This window comes from Netta rufina, assembly GCF_964035555.1.
Source record: "Netta rufina genome assembly, chromosome: 3".
Taxonomy (NCBI): domain Eukaryota; kingdom Metazoa; phylum Chordata; class Aves; order Anseriformes; family Anatidae; genus Netta; species Netta rufina.
In genome coordinates, this window is record NC_140125.1 from 108471544 (window position 1) to 108492300 (window position 20757).

The following is a 20757-nucleotide window of genomic DNA, read 5'->3' on the forward strand; positions in this document are numbered from 1 at the left end:
AGGAAAGTGTTCCTTCCTCTCCACTTGGCATTAAGTGAGACAAATCTGGAGTGCTGCACTTAGTTGTGGGCTTCCCAGTACAAAACTGACATGAGCATAGTCAAGGCAGATAATAGAAGTTCTCTTGCCCCTTATCTTAGCTACATTGATTTCTTTATGTTAGAATTGTGATTATGCATATGTCTAGTAGCTACACTGCTTTAGATCCTAAATGACTTACACTATGGGTGTTCAAAGTATTTTGTACAAATTTTCAGGCTACCCATATCTCGAAACTAAGATGCATCCTACCTCTGAAATTTAATCCACTGTTAGTTGTGAATACAAATAACATTTAATCATTATTTTGTTTTCTCTTTTTCACTTGACAAAGAGTCTGAAGAAATAACACCAAGTGGGAGATAAAATTAAATAATTTTTATGTGTTTTTTTTTTTCTATCACAGAACAGTAAACAAGAACTGTCTATTTATAAATGTTCTGCTTTCACAAAATCTTCAGACTGTCTGTTCAGCCCAAGGAGAAAAATTTTTGCTGATTGTTTTGCAGCAATATTTCACTCTCCTCTGTGCTCCGTAAGTTATGTTTTTTTGTTTTGTTTTGTTTTATTTTTGTTTGTTTGTTTGTTTGTTTTTTGTAAATCTAAACACTACCTTGAACAAAGTCTGACAGTTCCCCACACACTGGAAGGCATCAAATTTTTCAGATACAATTAAAACTAAAAAGGAAAATTGGAATATATATTTGTGACAGATCATGCAGCAATCTTTGTAATTCACAATGCACTGAAGAAAATATTTAGTTCATAAAAATGTCATATAGGATTTAGATTAATTTTCATTCAGAAATAGCAAACAAAATGCAGGCTTGAAGGTGAATAATCTTTACAGATTAGATTCTAATGGACTGGTTCTCTACAAGTACAAAAAAAAAAGAATTATTGTTCATAAAAAGGTAGACCCGAACTTCTCTGGCTAATCAATGTACATAAACACTTTGGGGAGTGTAGTCCTCAAATTCAAACAGGTTGCAATCAATGCCATCAAAGCAATCCAAAGAAAGTATAATTTAATATCTCTAACCTAACTATGCTACATTGCACTGGCTAGCCAGAAAGTGTACTAATATTACTGCTCTCCTTGAAGGATGTGTGACTTTTGCCTTAATGTAAGATTGTATGAATCCTTTTATCTTAGAAATCAAGAGTCTGTTACAGAATGGAACAACTGAAATTGTTACCTTTAAGCATGTTCAGGAAGTCACAGCCAAAAACAAAAGAAACAATAAATAAAATTGTAGTCAAGATGTCCCAAATCATAATTTTCAGTAAACAGTTTCAATAAATACCCATTCTGATGGGTGCCATGCTGAAATTTTAAACAATTATTTTCATTTTAAATTGTTGGGCTAGAATCTTGTGGATATGTCCTGCCATAGTATAAATTCTTTGCTTTCAGATATTTCATCTAGAAACAGAAATGAGAGGCATTGGATCGAGAAAATAAAAGCACCATTGCTTGGTACCATTAACTGCACAGACCTTCTGCAGCTTGTCTGCCGCATATGAACATTAGCTTTCAAAGACATTTCTGTAAAGCATAACTTGAAGTAGAATTATTAAAAAAAAAAAAAAAAAAAAAAAAAAGGCAAGTCAGAACTTCCTATTGGATTTTCTACATACTGGCAAAAGTGAGAGTAAAATATGTAACTCTAAATTCAAGTACTTGGAAAAACCTCCTGTGCAATAATTCAGACAATAAAATTGTTCTGTCTTCTGCGTGAGGCATACTATATACCTTCTAAAAGAAACTGATTCAATTCTACTTTTAATAAGCCATTTATTTTCCCCAAATGATCTTTCTGAAAAGCCATACTCCTCTTAACCATGTTTGAACTCACTGACTGAAAGTTATGTGATATGATCAATCAATAAAACTTTTTTTGCTTGAAGAAATGCTCACCTGTTGCTCATTTCCATAGGTGGCCATGCTTGAAGGAGTAAAACCAAGTGCTGAAACTCAGACAGGCTGTGACTAGATTCCAGAAGTCCCAAGAACAGATTGTACCTTTGTTCTTCATTTTCAATATCTGTTATCTCTACCTGAAAGAAAAACAAACATTTTAAAATTATGAATTTAAAGCAACAAGCTATCTGTAAAGGACATCGCTGTTGTAAAACAACGCAGGAACACAGCCAATGTAATTTTCCCAGAAAGCCATTTTCTTACCGTTCATTTTCAATTACATGCAAATAAAACAGGAAAGCACACAAACAATGGGAAATGACTTAGGTGTATGTTCCCAAAATGATATACCTCCACAAAAGTACATTAATTGATTAGCGGAGTCTTACATCTATACTCTTCATACATCCAAAAAATCTTAATTTTTCTACATTTTCTTTTCTCCATATATATATATATACTTTTAAACAATGGGCATGTATAGTACCAATCTTAGAACAGCTTGGGTTGGAAGGGACCTTAAGGTAAAAGGTTGCCCATGGACTCATCCAAACTGGCCTCAACCACTCTAGGGATGGAGCATCCACAGTTTCTCTGGGCAACCTGTTCCAGTGCCTCACCACTCTCTGAGTCAAGAATTTCCTGCTAACATCTAAATCTCTCCTCTTTTAGTTTAAAATCATTCCTCCTTGTCCTGCCATTATATCCCTGAAGGTGTTCAAGACCAGGTTAGATGAGGCCCTGAGCAACCAGATCTAGTGGGTGACGTCCCTGCCCACGGCAGGGGGGTTGGAACTGGGTGATCTTTGAGGTCCATTCCAACCCAAGACATTCTATGATATGATCCTATTATCTGACTGAGCAAAAAGTTGCTCTCCAACTTTATGTATGTATTAGTTCTGTAATACATATTACTCTCACTTACCTCTGAGAATTCAATAGTTTTACCTGAATTTTTATCATCTAATCTTTTCTCCCAGAGGAAGAAGTACTGGAAGTTAATTTTAATTCATTTACTCAATGAAGAACATTTGCTGACAAGCATTACAGTGTTTCTCTGTATAGGTATTTGAGCTTATGAAAAAGAAAAACCCTATCAGCAGATAACTCTGTCTCAGGAAAAGTGTCCATCTAAGTTCAAAACACACAGCTGCTGTTAAGAACTTGAATACACTTCAGCTGATGACAGGTTCTATTACAGATAATTACTGCCTGCAGTTTGCATGGTAAAAAAGTGTGAAGTCTGACTATTCAAGGAAGGTTGCTATAAATGAAAACCAGCTTGCTGCTAAATGAGAAGCAGCTTCTGTTTAAAAGTTTGGGTATCACACTAGGAGGGCTTTACGAATAGCTAAACGAAATAGCTATTCCTTGTCTGCCTGACACACAAAAGTTCTTGTAGTTTAAAAATAATTTGTTACAATAACAAGGTAGCTCCATTTCTGTTATTAACACATTCCAACACTAAATTTTTCCTCCAAACTTTGAAAACTTCTGGGATATCAAACACTTCAGTTACATCTTATAATTCAGTTGAAAATACACAGCATTAAAAGTTAACATTTTTGTTTAAGCCCAAGTAGTTCTAAGACTTCAAACACGGACTAAGTTTTCCTTAGTTCTACAGCTACTTTAAAAGATTAAAGATTGTATTCCCATCTTCTCAGAGTGACTCTGATACATCAAGGACAAGTTTTTCAAAAGAGGGTGGAAAACAAATTACTGATGCATTTATTGAGTTACCTACGTAATTTGTGACTTTAAAATATTTAGTGTTGAAAAGTTTACTTCTTTCTCCAGGGTATATCTGAAAATACCGCATACTAGATCATTTTAGATAGAGAAACAACCTTTCTGAGGTCTCTCCATTTAAAATACTTCCCTGTACTGCAATGTCACACAGCAGATATCAATTACCCACTTGTAATATCCCTAAATTCCACCTATGCTTGCTGAGATGAAATATGATTATCTTCACTATTTAAATCATACAGATGAAAAGAGAAGGGAGAAGAACAGGAAAAGGTAAAAGGTTAGGATGTCTTATGTCCCTTTAGGGATCAAAAATATTTAGCAATCTAGCAACTCTAGCATTTAGATGACTTCATCTGTCCCCAGACTCCTTTCTCAGACAACTAGTTCTAAGTTTTTAGACCAAACAGCTAGCATTACGGATGGCCCATTAAGTACATTCTAGGATATTTGCACGAACAGCATGTTATTTCAAAACAGACTGAATGTTTAACTCTTTCTAATGATAGACATAAGAAGGGCGAGAAACGGCACATGAGTGTTTAATACCATTAGTATTAAAAGATGAGAAGAGCTGCCACAGAAATTGAGTTCTTGGCAGTAAAGAGTAGATGATAGTAGATCAGATATCATATTCAACATGAACTGAATTTCAGTAACATGACATAATAATGTATCTTTAAAGACTGGTTTACATTTTTATGATGCTAATTAATCTAACATTATAAGGTACTGTTTTGGACAGCTGGATCCTTGCAACATAATTGCTTTTAACAAAACACATTAATGTGATCAAGGAGAATTAACTTTATATTCTTAAACATGCTGTGTATTTCTGAAACATTTCTTTCTACAATGGCCTCTTTACAATCGCCTGCATTTCACACTACAAGTAGTAAAAATAAAGTGAATGTTCCACAGTGTTATTTATAGTCTTTAAGAAAGAACTATTCAAAATTCACTTTTCATACGGTATTTTTAATGCACATTGCTTCAATTTATTGTGAACTAGGTGAGATTAAAAGGTAGCAACAGAGGCAGCAGCAAGCATGTGTACTTTTAAGGCTGAATGTGGGGATCTAAAATGTAGCACTGAGGAAATGGAAGATTAATGAAAGAGTAAAAATGGAAAATACGTAAGTGTTGAAGGGAAGATGACAAGTATATTTACCTTCCCCCACCCCCAAAAAGACTAGCTTTATCCTACCTTAAACTTCCCACTCTTTCATCTTTTTATACCTCATCTTTTTTCCCTGATTTACATCATCTTATTATAGAGAATATAGATGCACCACTCTATATTCTACAGACACCTGTGTTTCAAGGAAGTTTTAAGCATTACTTCATTTCTTTGACAACACGGTTATTAAAACTTCTTTTTGGAAAAGAAAAGCTGAGATTCAAAGGTCTAAAATCTACATTTTAGCAGGAAGAATGCACGAGCATTTCCGACAATGGTCACAGTCAACTGTATCAGGAATATTTTCTAAAGCATTTCTGAGTTGAAAACATCATCAAATACATGCTGATTCCGCAAGGGTTGTGTACACACTTCACATCACATGTTGATAAGTAGTCCCACTGGTTTCAACAAGATTGCACAATGTCTAAAATTGTACCTTCTGGGAAGCAGCTGTATTTAACTGGTGTGTACGTCTTTACAATCAAGGGGATTGAAATCTATATATGGTTTGCCCACTAGCATGCCTAGAAAAATCCTAAGCAGATGAACACCGAGTAACAGAAACACAGATAACAATAAAACATTTAAAAACTTATTTTCAATACATTGTTATTCTTCTAAAAGAGAAGAGTCCATTTTAAGTTAAAGACCTGTAAGGTATACTATCTACTATGTAGTAAATCAAGGTAGTTGCTCTAAATAGTTTCCACACAGCTTTCCACTTTGACATGATAACTTATCCTATCTCTAATTCTTTCCTTACAGTTCTCTAAAAATAAAAGTTAAACTCAAACCACCAAAAAAAAAAACACAAACTGATAGCTCCTTACTACAATAAAGCATGATCTTGAAGCAAGGGATTGAACTGACTTAATAATTAATTTTGTTATATTAATATATAATATTAATATGCTTAAAAATAAACATAGCTGTATAAAAATATACACGTGTATACATTTATACTAGGAGCACTGGTTTTCCTCTGTATTCTCTTCTCTTTCCAAGGCTAAGAGAAAGCATGGAGAGGAAGCAGTCATATGCAACAGAAACAGAATCACAGAATCACAGAATTTCTAGGTTGGAAGAGACCTCAAGGTCATCGAGTCCAACCTCTGACCTAACGCTAACAGCCCTCCACTAAACCATATCCCTAAGCTCTACATCTAAACGTCTTTTGAAGACTTCCAGGGATGGTGACTCCACCACTTCCCTGGGCAGCCTGTTCCAATGTCTAACAACCCTTTCAGTGAAGAAATTCTTCCTAACATCTAACCTAAAACTCCCCTGGCTCAACTTAAGCCCATTCCCCCTCGTCCTGTCACCAGGCACGTGGGAGAACAGGCCAACCCCCACCTCGCTACAGCCTCCCTTGAGGTACCTAAAAAGAGCGATAAGGTCACCCCTGAGCCTCCTCTTCTCCAGGCTGAACAAGCCCAGCTCCCTCAGCCGCTCCTCGTAGGACTTGTTCTCCAGGCCCCTCACCAGCTTCGTCGCCCTTCTCTGCACCCGCTCAAGCACCTCCATGTCCTTCTTGTAGCGAGGGGCCCAAAACTGAACACAGTACTCGAGGTGCGGCCTCACCAGAGCTGAGTACAGGGGGACGATCACCTCCCTCGCCCTGCTGGTCACGCTGTTCCTGATACAAGCCAGGATGCCGTTGGCCTTCTTGGCCACCTGAGCACACTGCTGGCTCATATTCAGCTGACTATCCACCATCACTCCCAGGTCCTTCTCTGCCTGGCAGCTCTCCAACCATTCCTCTCCCAGTCTGTAGCTCTGCTTGGGGTTATTGCGCCCCAGGTGCAGGACCCGGCACTTGGCTTTGTTGAACTTCATGCAGTTGACCTCAGCCCATCGGTGCAGCCTATCCAGATCCTCCTGCAGAGCTTTCCTACCCTCGAGCAGATCGACACACGCACCTAACTTGGTGTCATGCCCTGTCAACAGGGCATGGTCTGTGTTAAAAGGTAGACATTTCATTTTATAAGAACCAAAAGCTAGCAGAGATGAAGTCACCAAGGTTACAGTTAAGCCTGTCACCTTGTTGTAGTACCACAGCAAAAGAGCAGAGACATTAAAAATTCCATTTTAACTGAACACACTCTTTGTAGTGACTCTGAATGATCGATTCAGCTGACTCTAAAGGATGCAATGCAAGAAGGCGCTGCATTTCTAGTAGCATGGTCACCTTTAAAACCGTGGTAGGTAATACGATACTATAAATTCCTCATGTGCACCCTCCCCCCCCTTTTTTAATTCTTAATTAAAAACAGAAACATCCCTCTAAAACATTCAAGGCTATGCACAGATAACCTGCCACAAACTGCTCAGACCCCTGGTAGCAGAAGGGTCTGAAAAGAAGAATCTGTCACTAACCAGGTTAATGAGGCCTACAGCAAGCTAGCAAGGAGTACACTTGAACTTCAGATGATCTGAAAGGCCTATGAAAAAGCAAAAACGGAAAAGGAAAGCAGGACTTTCAGTTTTAAGAACAGATATGCCCAATTCTGTCTCAACTTCCCCTAGTTTTGTGCCTTCTCTTTGGCAGTAGAAGGCAGATGACTTTATGCCTCACATTAAAATAAAAGGCTGCACAAGTATACACCACAATGGGAAAGACAATTAGGGGAATTAATTTTAGAAATGATACTTGTGATAGATTATAAAAAGAAATACAAATTAAATAAAATCTGACCTTATGTTAAATTGTTAAAACACACAATTTAATGGTCAACAAGAGACTACATACACTTAAAATCAAGAAAACACAAGCATTTGCATAATGCTAATGTTCTTTAAAATAATATTAAAAAAGAAAAATACGTGCTACACAAATGACACAGCTTATGCAGCCATTGTTGAAAACTGCACTACATCCCACAAGCTGTCTGAATCAAATACTTTCAATCTTATGTTCTCCTTCTGAGCTCTTCGCTTTTACCTCTTTTTCTCGGTTTCTCCTGTAATTAATTGGCAGAGGTTATGATGGTCCATAAAGGAATTGTGACTCATCCCAGATTATCTCTGCTTAATAAAAAAAGCAAAAATCACTCCATTTTTATCAAATATATTTACTTACTGAAACATATTTATATTATAATATAAATATGTTTATATAATTATTATATAAATATGTTTATATAAATATAATATTATATATTATATTAGGGGCACAATGTTTAGCTACAGCCTTTAGCAGCTATAGCATGCCAGAAGACAAAAGTCAGGCCTTTTGATCTGAGGTACATCTTTGATGGTGACATGGGCAGTGGGACTGAGTGCACCCTCTGCAAGTTTACTGATGACACCAAGCTGAGTGGTGCAGTCAACAAGCTGGAGGGAAGGGCTGCCATCCATAGAGATAGGTTCGAAAGGTGTGCAAACCTCATGCAGTTCAACAAGGCCAAGTGCAAGGTCCCACAGATGGGTTGGGGCAATCACAAAGAGAAATACAGGCTGGGTGACAAGTGGATAGTGAGCAACCTTGCGGAGAAGGACTTGGGGGTTAAATTTTTAACAGTAGATATAAAAAAAAGAAAAAAAACTTGAATAAATATCCAGAGAAAATGATTTGTTTAACCTTTTCATGTTTTTATAGGACGTCTCTTTCATGGATGATAAATCCTTAGTAAAACCTTTGTTTTACTAAACAAGTTTCTGTCGTAAATGCAGGGAGTAACTGGAAAAAGCTTGTTAGAAAAGCAGATCTCCAAAATTCTTTCTTCCGGATCCTAAACCTAATTTGATGTCATCTTAATTTCAGTGTCTTTCTGTGTGTCAGGGTAGATTTACACACACAAACCTCATTCTACATTATACCTGCAGATGTTGGTGGATGGAAAACTGAACTTAAGTCAGCAATGGGTGCTTGCAGCCCAGAAAGTCAGCCCTATCCTGGGCTGCATCAAAAGCAGCATGGCCAGCAGGGCAAGGGAGGTGACTCTCCCCCTCTGCTCTGCTCTCGTGAGACTCCACCAGGAGCACTGAGTTCAGCTCTGGGGCCCCCAGCACATGGAGGACATTAGAACGAGTCCAGAGGAGGGCCACGAGGATGGTCAGAGGACTGGAGCACCCCTCCTATGAAGACAGGCTGAGGGAGTGTCGTGGTTTAACCCGGCTGGCAGCTAAACACCACGTAGCTGTTCGCTCACTCTCCCCCCTCTCTCTCTGAGATGGGGGAGAGAAATGGAAAGTGAAGCCTGTGAGATGAGATAAAGACAGTTTAATAAGACAGGAAAATAATAATAATGATTATTATTAATATAATAATAATAATAATAATAATAATAATGTGTACAAACAAGTGATGCATGATGCAATTGCTCACCACCCGCTAACCAATGCCAGCCTAACCCCAAGCAGTCCGGCCCCCTCCCCTGGCTAGCCACCCCTATATATTGTTTAGCATGACGTCAGATGGTATGGAATACCCCTTTGGCTAGTTTGGGTCACCTGTCCTGGGTCTGTCCCCTCCCAGCTCTTACTGCACCCCCAGCCTGCCCGTTGACAGGACAGAGCAAGAAGCTGAGATGTCCTTGGCTTAGTATAAGCACTGCTCTGCAACAATTAAAACATCGGGGTGTTATCAGCACTCTTCTCATCCTAAGCCAAAATATAGCATTCTACCAGCTACTAGGAAGAAAATTAACTCTGTTCTAACTGAAACCAGGACAAGGAGTTTGGTTTATTCAGCCTGAAGAAAAGAAGGCTCTGGGGAGACCTTATAGCAGCTTTCCAGTGCCTAAAGAAGGGGGCCTACAAGAAAGATGAGGAGGGACTCTGTCACAGGAAGTATAGCAGTATGACAACAGGTAACATTTTAAAACTTTTTTTAGTAGATTTAGATTAGATATAAGGAAAAAATAGAAAGAAATTCTTTACTATGAGGGTGGTGTGGCACTGGCACAGGTTGCCCAAATGATGCTCCATCCCTGGAGGTATTCAAGGCCAGGTTGGACAGGTTGCTTTGAGCAACCTGGCCTAGTAGAAGGTGTCCTTGCCCGTGGCAGGGGTGGACCTAGATGATCAGGTGCCTTCCAACCCAAACTGTTCTATGATTCTAATATTTTTGGTGTCTCTGAGCACAGCCACACAATATACCTTTTTGAATTACATGACTTCAGTTGTCAAAAGCACTATTTTTTTCCTCATGTAGCTACAGTCTGCTTGTTAATAGCAGATTCATGAGATTTAACAGAGTGTATCTTCTTCAATCATCCATTTTCCTATGGGGAAAGTCTTACACTGAACTTGATATAACCTGCAAACATGAAGAAGACCAAAACACTTTATGATTTATTTATTTATTTTCTGGAGTCCAGTTATTTATCAAGCAATCGGCCACAATACCTTAGTTCTCACATCACTTTATTACAAGGGCATTATATCAAAGAAGTTTCCTACAAGCTTTTAAAAACATTTTGTTTTATATAACAAATATGAAGTATAGGGGTATGAGTGCTTTTACTGCTGAAGTATAAAAAAATAAAAGGAGTCTGGCAGTTGGTTGAGGTACTTGTAATCTCTTCAACAGTACATTATCTGGGCACAAACATACCCTTTATCTTACTTCAGGCATTCTGAACAATCCTGGAATGCACATTCTTCATATCCAGTATGGAAAAAAAAAAAAAAAAAACAACAACCACCTTAATGCATTTACAATCCCTCCTCTAATAAAACATCAAAGTATTCTGCCTGACAATAAAATTTTTCAAAGATTTATATATAGTTCTCTTCCCTTATAGATTAAATGTATTAGCTGTCCAAAACGTTGAAACTTTTACCCACTTTGAGCGCACTAAGTTTTGACTTATCATCTTACTCTATGGATTTGTTACTGCTTTCTAGAGACCCAAGTGCAACACACATGAAAGAGTCCAAATATGAAGAGTTCCCTCAAACTTGTGTTCTACCAGCTTTTGAAAATTGGTATTTTGTAAAAACAAACAAACAAAGATGTTTAAGAATAATAAGGTTAAATAAACTTGAAGAATAATAAGGTTAAATAAAGCTGTGGGACATCATATATGACTGGTAAAGGTAATTTTTGTGTTTGTAACTGAGTAACTCAACAACTGAACCATGTGTTCGGTTCAGTACATTATCTCACTCTTGAAGTTAGTTTAAATCAGTATTTACAGAAACAGTGATATATCACTATATCTAAATTGTGTCCCAGAGGCATAACTATCCCCTATATAACGTTTTCCTACATTAGGAGGACAGACATCTGATAGAGTTGTAATATAGTTTAAGTGATAAAGCATTTCATTTGAGAATCTGACACCAACCAATTTGGCTGATGACCTAGAGAGTGTTTTAAGCAAGCAGAAGTAATAATAGAAAGATACAGAAAAAGAATCAGTGAATCCAATCTCCTCCTTCCCCTGAGATAAAAACAAAATGTCTGCTTACATGTGAGAGTGGTGAGCAGAAAAACTGAAGCAAACACACCCCTACCTGCCTCTGCCCAACCAAATCCGTTCAGCATATTATATATTTTACTCTCTAAGCATGGCAGAGCCATAGTTTTCATCAACAGATTTTGTTCAGTACTAATGTTCTAAGGAAATAATTGATAAGGGTGTTTCTAACCAAAGAATATGGGTCATAAAAATCAGGAAAAAAAATATTTTCCTTCATTGTAACTGTTTGCTACTGCTTGAAAAAAGTTACACTCATGCTTAAAACCAATTCTTGGTATTAAAGGCAGAGATATTTGTGGTTTCCAAGAGCTGCAACCAACAGCCTATTGCTTTACATGATTATAAAATTCATTTTGTTACATATGCCAGACTGTAAATGTAAGCATCTCAAAATATGTTCACGTTCATCACCGCAGTGTAAGTTTGAATTAATAAGGCATCAAAAATAGAAACAATAAACAGGCATTTGAGTAGCCCCTTACTGCTACAATGCATTCTCAATTTGTTTGGACTCCCTTGTAAATGCATTAAGTTTTTATTTATTCACCCCACCACAGGCTCCAGTGGTAGAGACTTTATCTACATTACATTTTAAAATAATAGGCATATCTGACATGAAGGATTTTACTTGGATTCAAGATAAGGAATTCTGATGCTAAGGCTTCTTAATATGATTTATAAGCAATAACTGAAAGGACTAATAATGGCTTGAATTCTGTAATTGGCATCTGTATACAGTTGACAGCACAAAAATAGAAGTCTTACTTTAAAGACAATATAATCTAAACAGGTAAATCATCAGGGCTGCAAAGTTAAAAGCTTGTTACAAAGGACATAATATTACAAATTAAGATATTTAAGAGATATAACATATAATTCATATATATTCATATAAGACTATGAACACAAATGTTAAAAGTCCTCAGCTATATATAAAAAAAAAAAAGGGCAGACGTTCTCTTCCTGAAACTGTACAGCTACTGACCCTGCAAAGATAAGATGAGGGGCTTTTAAACACTATTTTTCATTTCACTCTCTTCAGACTGTTTCAAGATGCTAGACATCCCATCAACCTTGATGCTAGACACGTTACATACTTGTAAATAATGGCAAAAACAAAAGCACATATTGAAACATCTTATTAAAAACCTTCATGTACCAGAGCAGCATTAAATGCTTTCAAGGGCAAAACCACAAGTGATATTGTCGCCAGTACACTATCAGCATTCCATTACTTCTAAACCTGGGTGGTTCTAAAAAGAATTCTTTTAGGTTGTGATTGAGAGTGAAATCTTCAGAGACACAGCAGAGTCAGGCTAGAATAAGTACTAAGAGGTGAAAAAGAATAATCCACAATTATTCAGCTTCCTGTATATGGCCAAGTGTGCACGTGCACACACCAACAGAAGTCAAGAGCAAGCAGGAGAGCAGAGCTGTGCATGAATAGTTTGAGGTAGCTGATTAAAGGCAGGTTATGAACAGATCTCACCCACACTTACACAAAGAGTTTAAAAAAAAAAAAGAGTTAATTAGTTATCTGTTTTGCAAGACATGCACTACAATTCAGAGACTCCTAGGAGGAGAAGTTATGCACAACACACTAATTATGCACGATTTCATCCAATAATTTTGCAGTAAAACATTAGCTTCTGTTTGAACTAGAATGGTTCCTGATAGACTTGCTCTTCTACTTAAGTAAACAAGTTAAAAATTGTTGACTTGTTTACAACTTTAAGTTAACATATAAACACAAGATTCGTATCTTCCTGGTAAATTATTCCCACCTACTGCTCAAAATGTAGCTCTTCCTAATTTCACTTTAAGATTCTACTTCCTAGGTCTTTGTGGTAATTAGAGCTTGTGGAATTTAGAGGTTGTTGACACATAGAACTGCTTCCACTTCCTACTCCTAATTAAATTCCTTTGACTGTGACTTGTTTAAGGCCAGGTTGAATGCGGCTGTGAGCAACTCGGTCTAGTGGGAGGTGTCCCGGCCTCTGGTCGGGTTGGAATTTAATTGGAATTAATTCTGGTTGGAATTACATGGTCTTTAAGGTCCCTTCCAACCCAAAACATTCTGTGATTCTGACTTCCCAGAGATGAGGACAATGATTGGGTAAGTTTCATACATACTCCTTTTCTTATTTTTTCCTTCCACACCCATTTTTTGACCACTGTTAGACACAGAATATTGGGCTAGATTGGACTTTGATATGAACCAGCACTAACATCTTTACGTACTCACATATCAATTAAAATCTTTGTTATGAAAACACACAGGGCCAAAAATATTTCATCTGCAGTTTCCAAGTGAAATTGAGGGAAGACAGGGACTCAGGTAAGCCTACCATTTTCATTACATGAACTGTGTACTCTCACAAGACAGCTGAATAGAAGTAAAATCCTGAGATGTTACAAAGAAAGCAAAGGTACAACCTTTCCATACATCATTAATTTTGTAACTGTGTAAAAAACTCTTATTCTGTGAATAAAACAATGGGTAGTTCTTCTTAAAGGAAGAGTCTTAATACTTCCATTAGTAACATAATCATCTCTGCTACCCTTTCTCTCTATTCACTCTGCACATGAAATAAGAATGTCTCGGGTTTCCTCTTTTTATTCTTTTATTTTTGTTAATTTTCATACTTGTTTGTTCTAAACTGTTTGAGACATTTCATCCGTTCTGTTCTATTGACTTCTTTCATATATAACAAAACTCAGTGCTATTGAACTCTAAATAATAAGTTAGCATTGAAATGGCCATGATTTCTAACACTGTGGTCCCTCACCTATTAGTAACTATTGGCAACGGAATGAAACAAAACCCAGATCTTTTAATTCTCTTTACCTGAACTGAAAAGCAAAATGGAGTTGAAATTAGATACCTTTTAATCTACACCTGCTTTGTATTTCCACATCCTTCACTTCTTATACAATAAGGACCAAAGTACTTAACTTTTCTTCTCTAACAGTAGAATTGGAGACAAATCAGCAGAAATGCAATGCTCAGAGACCTCAAGAATAGAAAAGATTCACAGTAAGAAGACGGTTGAACCCAACTATTTTCATAACGCAGAATTCCATCTTAAACTGAGCAGAAATCTGACTTTGGGAGAGAAAGGATCAGTCAATCTTGATCACATTTGCTAAGCCAATATTTGCTTTTGTAGTAAAACTCACAGGTGATAAACAACTATGTATTAAAATATGTATAAACAATTCCAAATTATTTGCAGATAATGAGGTTAAAGTTTTCTTGTTGATATATTTTATAGTTCTCATCTTAAACCTCATATATTCATGAAGTTCTTTCCCCAGTATTTATCAAAACTTTAGGCAATAATTTGATATAGTACCTTTTGCTCCATGTCCTAGCACAATACTGCCACATACAGAGTTAAAGGCAGTTAAGAAACACAGTTTAAAGAAAAACTATACAGCACCACGCTTTGTATAATATAAATATTCACACGGTTTTAGAATTAAATTCAAAAGACTTCCTAGAAGAAGGAATACTGCCAAATGACTAATGTGATGCACTGACATACACCACGTCAGCTTCCTCACTGAGCTTCCAGACTTTGTACTATAGTTACTTCCTGGTTTTTTGGAAGGGCAAAGACAACTTTTACTTTTGAAAATACCCACATAAAGCTGTGGTTTAGATTATAAAATGATGGTTTATCCATACCACTGCAGAAGAAAAAAAATATATACAAAAAATATTCATACGTATGTCATTTGAGAAGTCCATCTATCCTTTTACATAGATGAGCTTTAGCTTCTCAGAAATGAGAAGAGGAACATTCATTGTAGAGGAACATGCCAATTTTAAATGCGATTTTTCTATCTGCCAAGTTTGTATGTAGATAATCCTACATCAAACCCATTTTGGGTTTTGATAAATGGAAACATTATAAGGTAATGAGTCACAGCTGAGAGATTGGTAGTTTTTAAAAATCTGTTCTACTAGGCTCACAGATGCTCCCATGTAATGACAGGATTTAGTTCTGTTTTATGAAAAAAACACTGTAAAAAACAAACAAACAAACAAACAAACAAACAAAAAAACCACCATGATCTCATTTAGAGCCTGTACAATGTTGTGGATAAAATTCTGTTATTTGAAGGAAACGTTTTTGAAGATATGCCTATGAAGTTACCCCATTTAACAGAGAACAACATATTTACTAAGGAAAATCTGTAAATCTGTGTTATAATGTAGTATGGTCCATGTTCTCCACTTAAAAAAAAAAATAAAAAAATACCACCACCTCACACTCCCCCATTCAAAGTACTTTTCATTACCATTACTAATGAGAATATAACTTGAGCCAGCAATGCAAAGCAAAGGCGTAATTCACTATCTCCCCTTCATCTGAGTTTAAGACAGCACATAGACAAGAGCTCTTGGTGCAGCATTACTCACGTCCTGAACTCACAAAAAGAATAATGACAGCATAGGACCTTGGAAAAACAACCACTATCTGAAAGACTGAAAAGAAGTGTCTGCCATCAAAATGTTAATCTTCCTAGAGCAATTAATATGAAATTAAAACCAAAGTCAAGAGTTTTGTGTGACAAACTCAGTGTTCACAAACCATGTCTCCTACCCCAGAGGTGGGAAAACTCTGAGGTCAGACATTTTGTACTTTCTCCCAAAGCTAGACTCCACAGACTGCACATATTAAAATAGGATTGTGAGTGGTGAGCACCTCTGAAAGCCTGCTGCACACAGATACTGAAGGGATGTGCACGATGTCACAGGCCAAATCCTTCTCAAACTAAAGTCACTGAACAGGATAAGCAAGTTATGGGATTCAAGTTTAAAAATAAGCCAACCAAAAAGCCTAATGGTAAGGGCTTAAACAAAGGCTTAGCCACATGTTGAGCTCCCTGTCTCATAGAAATACCCAAGAACCTTTTTCTTCCAAACTGATTTATATATTGCTTAATTCCTTATCTGCTTGACATGCAGCTCACTAACTTCTAAGAAATGCATATAGAGTCAGTAAACACAAGTGCGTTGCCTAATGCATAAAAATGCATAACTTGCACAGAAAATAAAATCCATTCATTTGTATTCTACAGGAGACTCTGTTGTAATCTGCACAGAGAAAACCTCTGAAGACCATACACAGGTATTGAGATACATAAGGGTGAATAAAGAAAAAAATGCATTTAAAAGATGTATATAGCTAGCTGGATAGAATTTAAAGAGAAGATTAACATACATATAATTTAAAATATACATTGATTGTCAGTTAATATGAAAAAAATGGATCTGTGTAAATTATGGCTAAAAATAACAGCTATGCAACACAAGGATCTTAAAAACTTGTAAGCCATTTTACTTGCATGCACCAGCTATTAATCATTATTTCAAACCTCGCAGTCTACGTATGGTAAAGATACGTTTAAAACTGAAAAGGTGATAGAAGATTTAGCCTGAAAATAACAAGATTTCAATCCTTAAATGCTACTTTTAAATTTAAGCTGTTAAATTAGCATCAGTATTTTTCCCCATTATGCAAGTGGCTCTTCAGTTTACCTTTTCTGATTATCATGACCATTAAGAGAGCAGTGTAAGCACAAGTTCCCAGTATTCAACTGTATGTGTAACTGCTGTCTTGATGATCAAAGTCTGCAATTCTTACTAATAGAGGAAAAATTATATTAAAAAAAAAAAAAAAACATTTTAATTTAAATGAAAACTTGTCAAAATGAATCCTTCCAAAATGTTGTTTTGCATATAGAGTAACATGAATTAAAAGAGGTATTTTTATAAAGAACAACCCACATTAAACTGAAACAACAGGTTAGATACTGATAAAGTTAGATACTTTAGAAACAACAGGTTGTTGATACTGACTCCAACTCAATGTCATATTTCACTATCTATTAAAATAAATAAATAAATAAACATAAAAATAAAATAAATGACAGACAATTATTTTTTTTAATGTAAGATTTCTCTATTTATCCATATTTATGACCTGGACCAGAAGCATTGAAAGTGCCAAGTGGATAGATACCACAAAATTATTGTTGCTGTACAAATTTAAATAAATGAGTAAGTCTATTACAGCCATAAAATGAATCAGAAACAAGTAAGCAACACAATGCAACACTCATACAGAATGGCATTACATAAGCACAGCAATTGGTGCTTTTCTTTTTAATTTGATGTAGTCAAAGTCATAGCAGTTAACAGGTAGTCTGAGATGAGTCTCTATGTAATAATAATGACAACATAGTTAGATTCATAATTCTAAGTAACGGAAAAGAACATCTAAATGCCATATTCACATGGAATTTTGGGGTGATACCTACCCAAAAGTAGGATTTATTTAAAAAAAGCCCTCATAAACATCAGACATTTACATTTTGAAAAGCTACAAGGACTAGCGTTTATATACACTGTAAAAGAGGTTGAATATGAAGCACTTGCTTTTCTTATGGAAAAAAAAATCTCTTTCAATGAATATGAACTACTAGAAATGCCTAAGAAATAACAACTATTCAATGAATACTTGAGAAGGGATCCTTGGATGATACAGAGTTTACAGAACTCTAAAATAGCATCAGCGTTTGATGGAAAAAAAACAGTTTAGAATGATATGGTAAAGAGTAGCATTTCTGCTGATTTTCTGACTGCTTTTTTGCTTACACAAATTAATGGATGCTTTTAGGGAACTGTCGCGTCAAGTCAAAAGAGCTTCACTGACTGAAATTCAGAGACCTGTGGTTAACGTACAGCTAATGTCAAAAGAGCAATCGAGGTGTTTGGATACACATACTGTTAATTTCCACAAGGACATCATATTCCTTCTCCAATTATCTCATTTCAAAGGTATTCTGCGTATCTCAGTAGGCTCAGATGGAGGTGAGAAGAGAAAACAGACAGAAAAAAATTGGGGTGAGATAACAGGACTGGAATTGTTTACTTAGATTGAGTAAGCAACAGGAAAAAAAAAGTGGCAAGGTACACAGAGGAGACATTTTCTGAATTTTACTGACCTATAAAACATGGAACAACAACATATACAAAATCACAAAGAGGTAAAAATCCTTCTACAGTGCCAGTATGACTTGCCTTCAGTGCTGTATGACCAATGCCACAAATTTAGAAAGTCATAACCTAAGGTTGTGTTATCATTTACCCATACATTTCTTTGCAACTTAATAACTCTGAATATCTCACTAGTGAGATATTAATTTTTCTAAAGCTGTGATAAAAGCACAATATGCAACTGTTCAAACCATTCCCCATCTATACATTCATTACAAAAGACCTATTACAGAAAGTGAATTATTCCACATGAATTCACTCCAGATCACATTTATCTTCCTCTAAAACAACCGCAGTAGCCATGGATTATCGTTCTACCTAAGGCTTGCATTGGAAACCATCATGTTCACTCAAGCTATACTGCTTCTCTCTTCACTTTGTCTTATCCATTTTACTTGTGCAGTTAATGGAAAATTTTTCATTTGCATCCTAAAGTATTTAATCAATCATACACACTACAGCAGTTTATGTTTCCAGAAAAAAAATACAATTTACATGTTTTCATATGGATAAATTGCATCTTCAAGAAATGGAAATTAGTGTTTTAAAATATTAATTAAAACTTACATTTAATTTCTTAAACCTAATTTTTATGCATTACCAGTAGAGAAACAATGTCTCTAGAATTATAAACATCATCTTAATAAATTTACTCAAAGTTGATAGGAGCATAAATCCTTCTTTTAAGTAAGCATGTTCCACAACAAAAAATGGCTGAGGATTAAACAGATACTGTTCCTTCACCTGTATTTTGCCAGATCAAGCTAAATGCAGGTCATTGCAATCAGAAAGCTGATAAATGCCTCCAGCAAAATGCCTTGGGAACTCTTGCCTCTTTGCTTTCCATATACTTGTGCTCCAATCTAGCTGACACAAGTACAGGCACTAGATAAAAGTTGGAAGTCATGTGACACAATTATTTGCATTAAAACCTTTCTTTATGAAGTCATGGAAAAAATACGTAAACAGATACATATTTGTCATACACTGGGGAAGAGAGACAAAAAAGCCAATGGAGACTTAGCTAAGAAAGTCATTACGTTAACGTAGGTATTACAAAGATGGCTGAGACACATACAGTGTGCATGCAACATACATGAAGGCCTATATGCAGGAACAGCAAATGTGTGTGGGGGGAGGGGCTGCACATACCAAACACACATTAATTTACTATTTTTCAAAGTTAAATTTTAAAAGTAACAGATAAAATAAGTAAGGTCCTAAAGTTACAATCTCAAATTTGTATTAGACATCCCTTAGAATTTTAAAAAAAGCTTTTTAAAAGCAGCTCTCTATACCCTCCAGATCACAAAAAAATGTAACAATATGAGGGGAAAGGCTAAATGAGATTACCTTCTCTAAATGACAAAGCTATTTGCATTTAAGTAGTATGCAAATAGTAATTACATTTTCAATTTGCATAATAATTAAACAATCCTTTAAAGACCTGTCTTATATAAGCTTCACAATTGCTAACTTCTTGTCTTAAACTAACCCTTAGTTTACCTACAGAACCTTTACAGAACCACTGCAACTTCCTGGTAAAAAAACCTCTCTTGTACTGTAACTGGTCACTGTATTGAATGACTGTACACACGTAACCCACTTGGTGTTATTTTGCATGTTAGACACTGATGCAAGTCATTACAGATGAGATTTTTACACGTGATATGAAAACAAATGTATTTCTCATCTTAGATAGATAAAAATCAAACTTTGATATGAACATTCTAAACCACATTTTTCTCACCTCCCACCCAAGACTTTTTTTAATGTACAAAAGAGTCGGTATTTTGACCCATATTTTTCATGCACCAGTTAACTAGAAAATTACAGAACCTGAAGAACTCAGATAAAATTCATCAAGGGTATTAAAACAACACATGCCTCCTCCTCCCAGTAGGATGGGATGCTACTGGAATGTGAATTAAAGACTCTCAAGCCTTTGAAAAACGAGGACCTCTGAATTTTTAATTTTGTTAACTAATCATTAGAGAACTGGAAATTGCTGTATTTCTGACCGTTTGATAGGTAGCTGCTTCCATAAAGTACATTTTTAATTTTGTAAGAACTGGCCTGTTTCCCAGCAGCACATTGATTTGTTGGACCACTACTTACAGCACCTACAGCATAATTAAATATTAAGTCTCCCTTTGATGTATGCAAAGCCTGACTAAGAGGATTAGTAGACACTCTGAGGGTGGCTTTCACACATTTTCTGGTAATTGAACACCGCAATATCATTAAATTTATCTTTACTCAATAGGAATTCACATACAACCTTCACAACATTTAGTGTCCCTTTCTGTATGAAGAAATGGTAGAGGAAAAGAGGGATCTTCTAGAAGCATGCCAAAAA

General features: G+C 36.0%; 1 protein-coding gene across 1 annotated transcript in view; it reads right to left on the bottom strand.

Annotated features, from left to right (window-relative positions):
• NBAS (NBAS subunit of NRZ tethering complex) overlaps positions 1-20757 on the bottom strand; it is a gene marked incomplete at its 5' end in the record, with an annotated part of 190198 nt that overhangs the window by 27479 nt on the left and 141962 nt on the right. The window contains one exon of the mRNA XM_084283852.1: positions 1961-2100. Within this exon, the coding sequence (XP_084139978.1) occupies positions 1961-2100 (140 nt within the window). The remainder of the gene's footprint in view (positions 1-1960; positions 2101-20757) is intronic.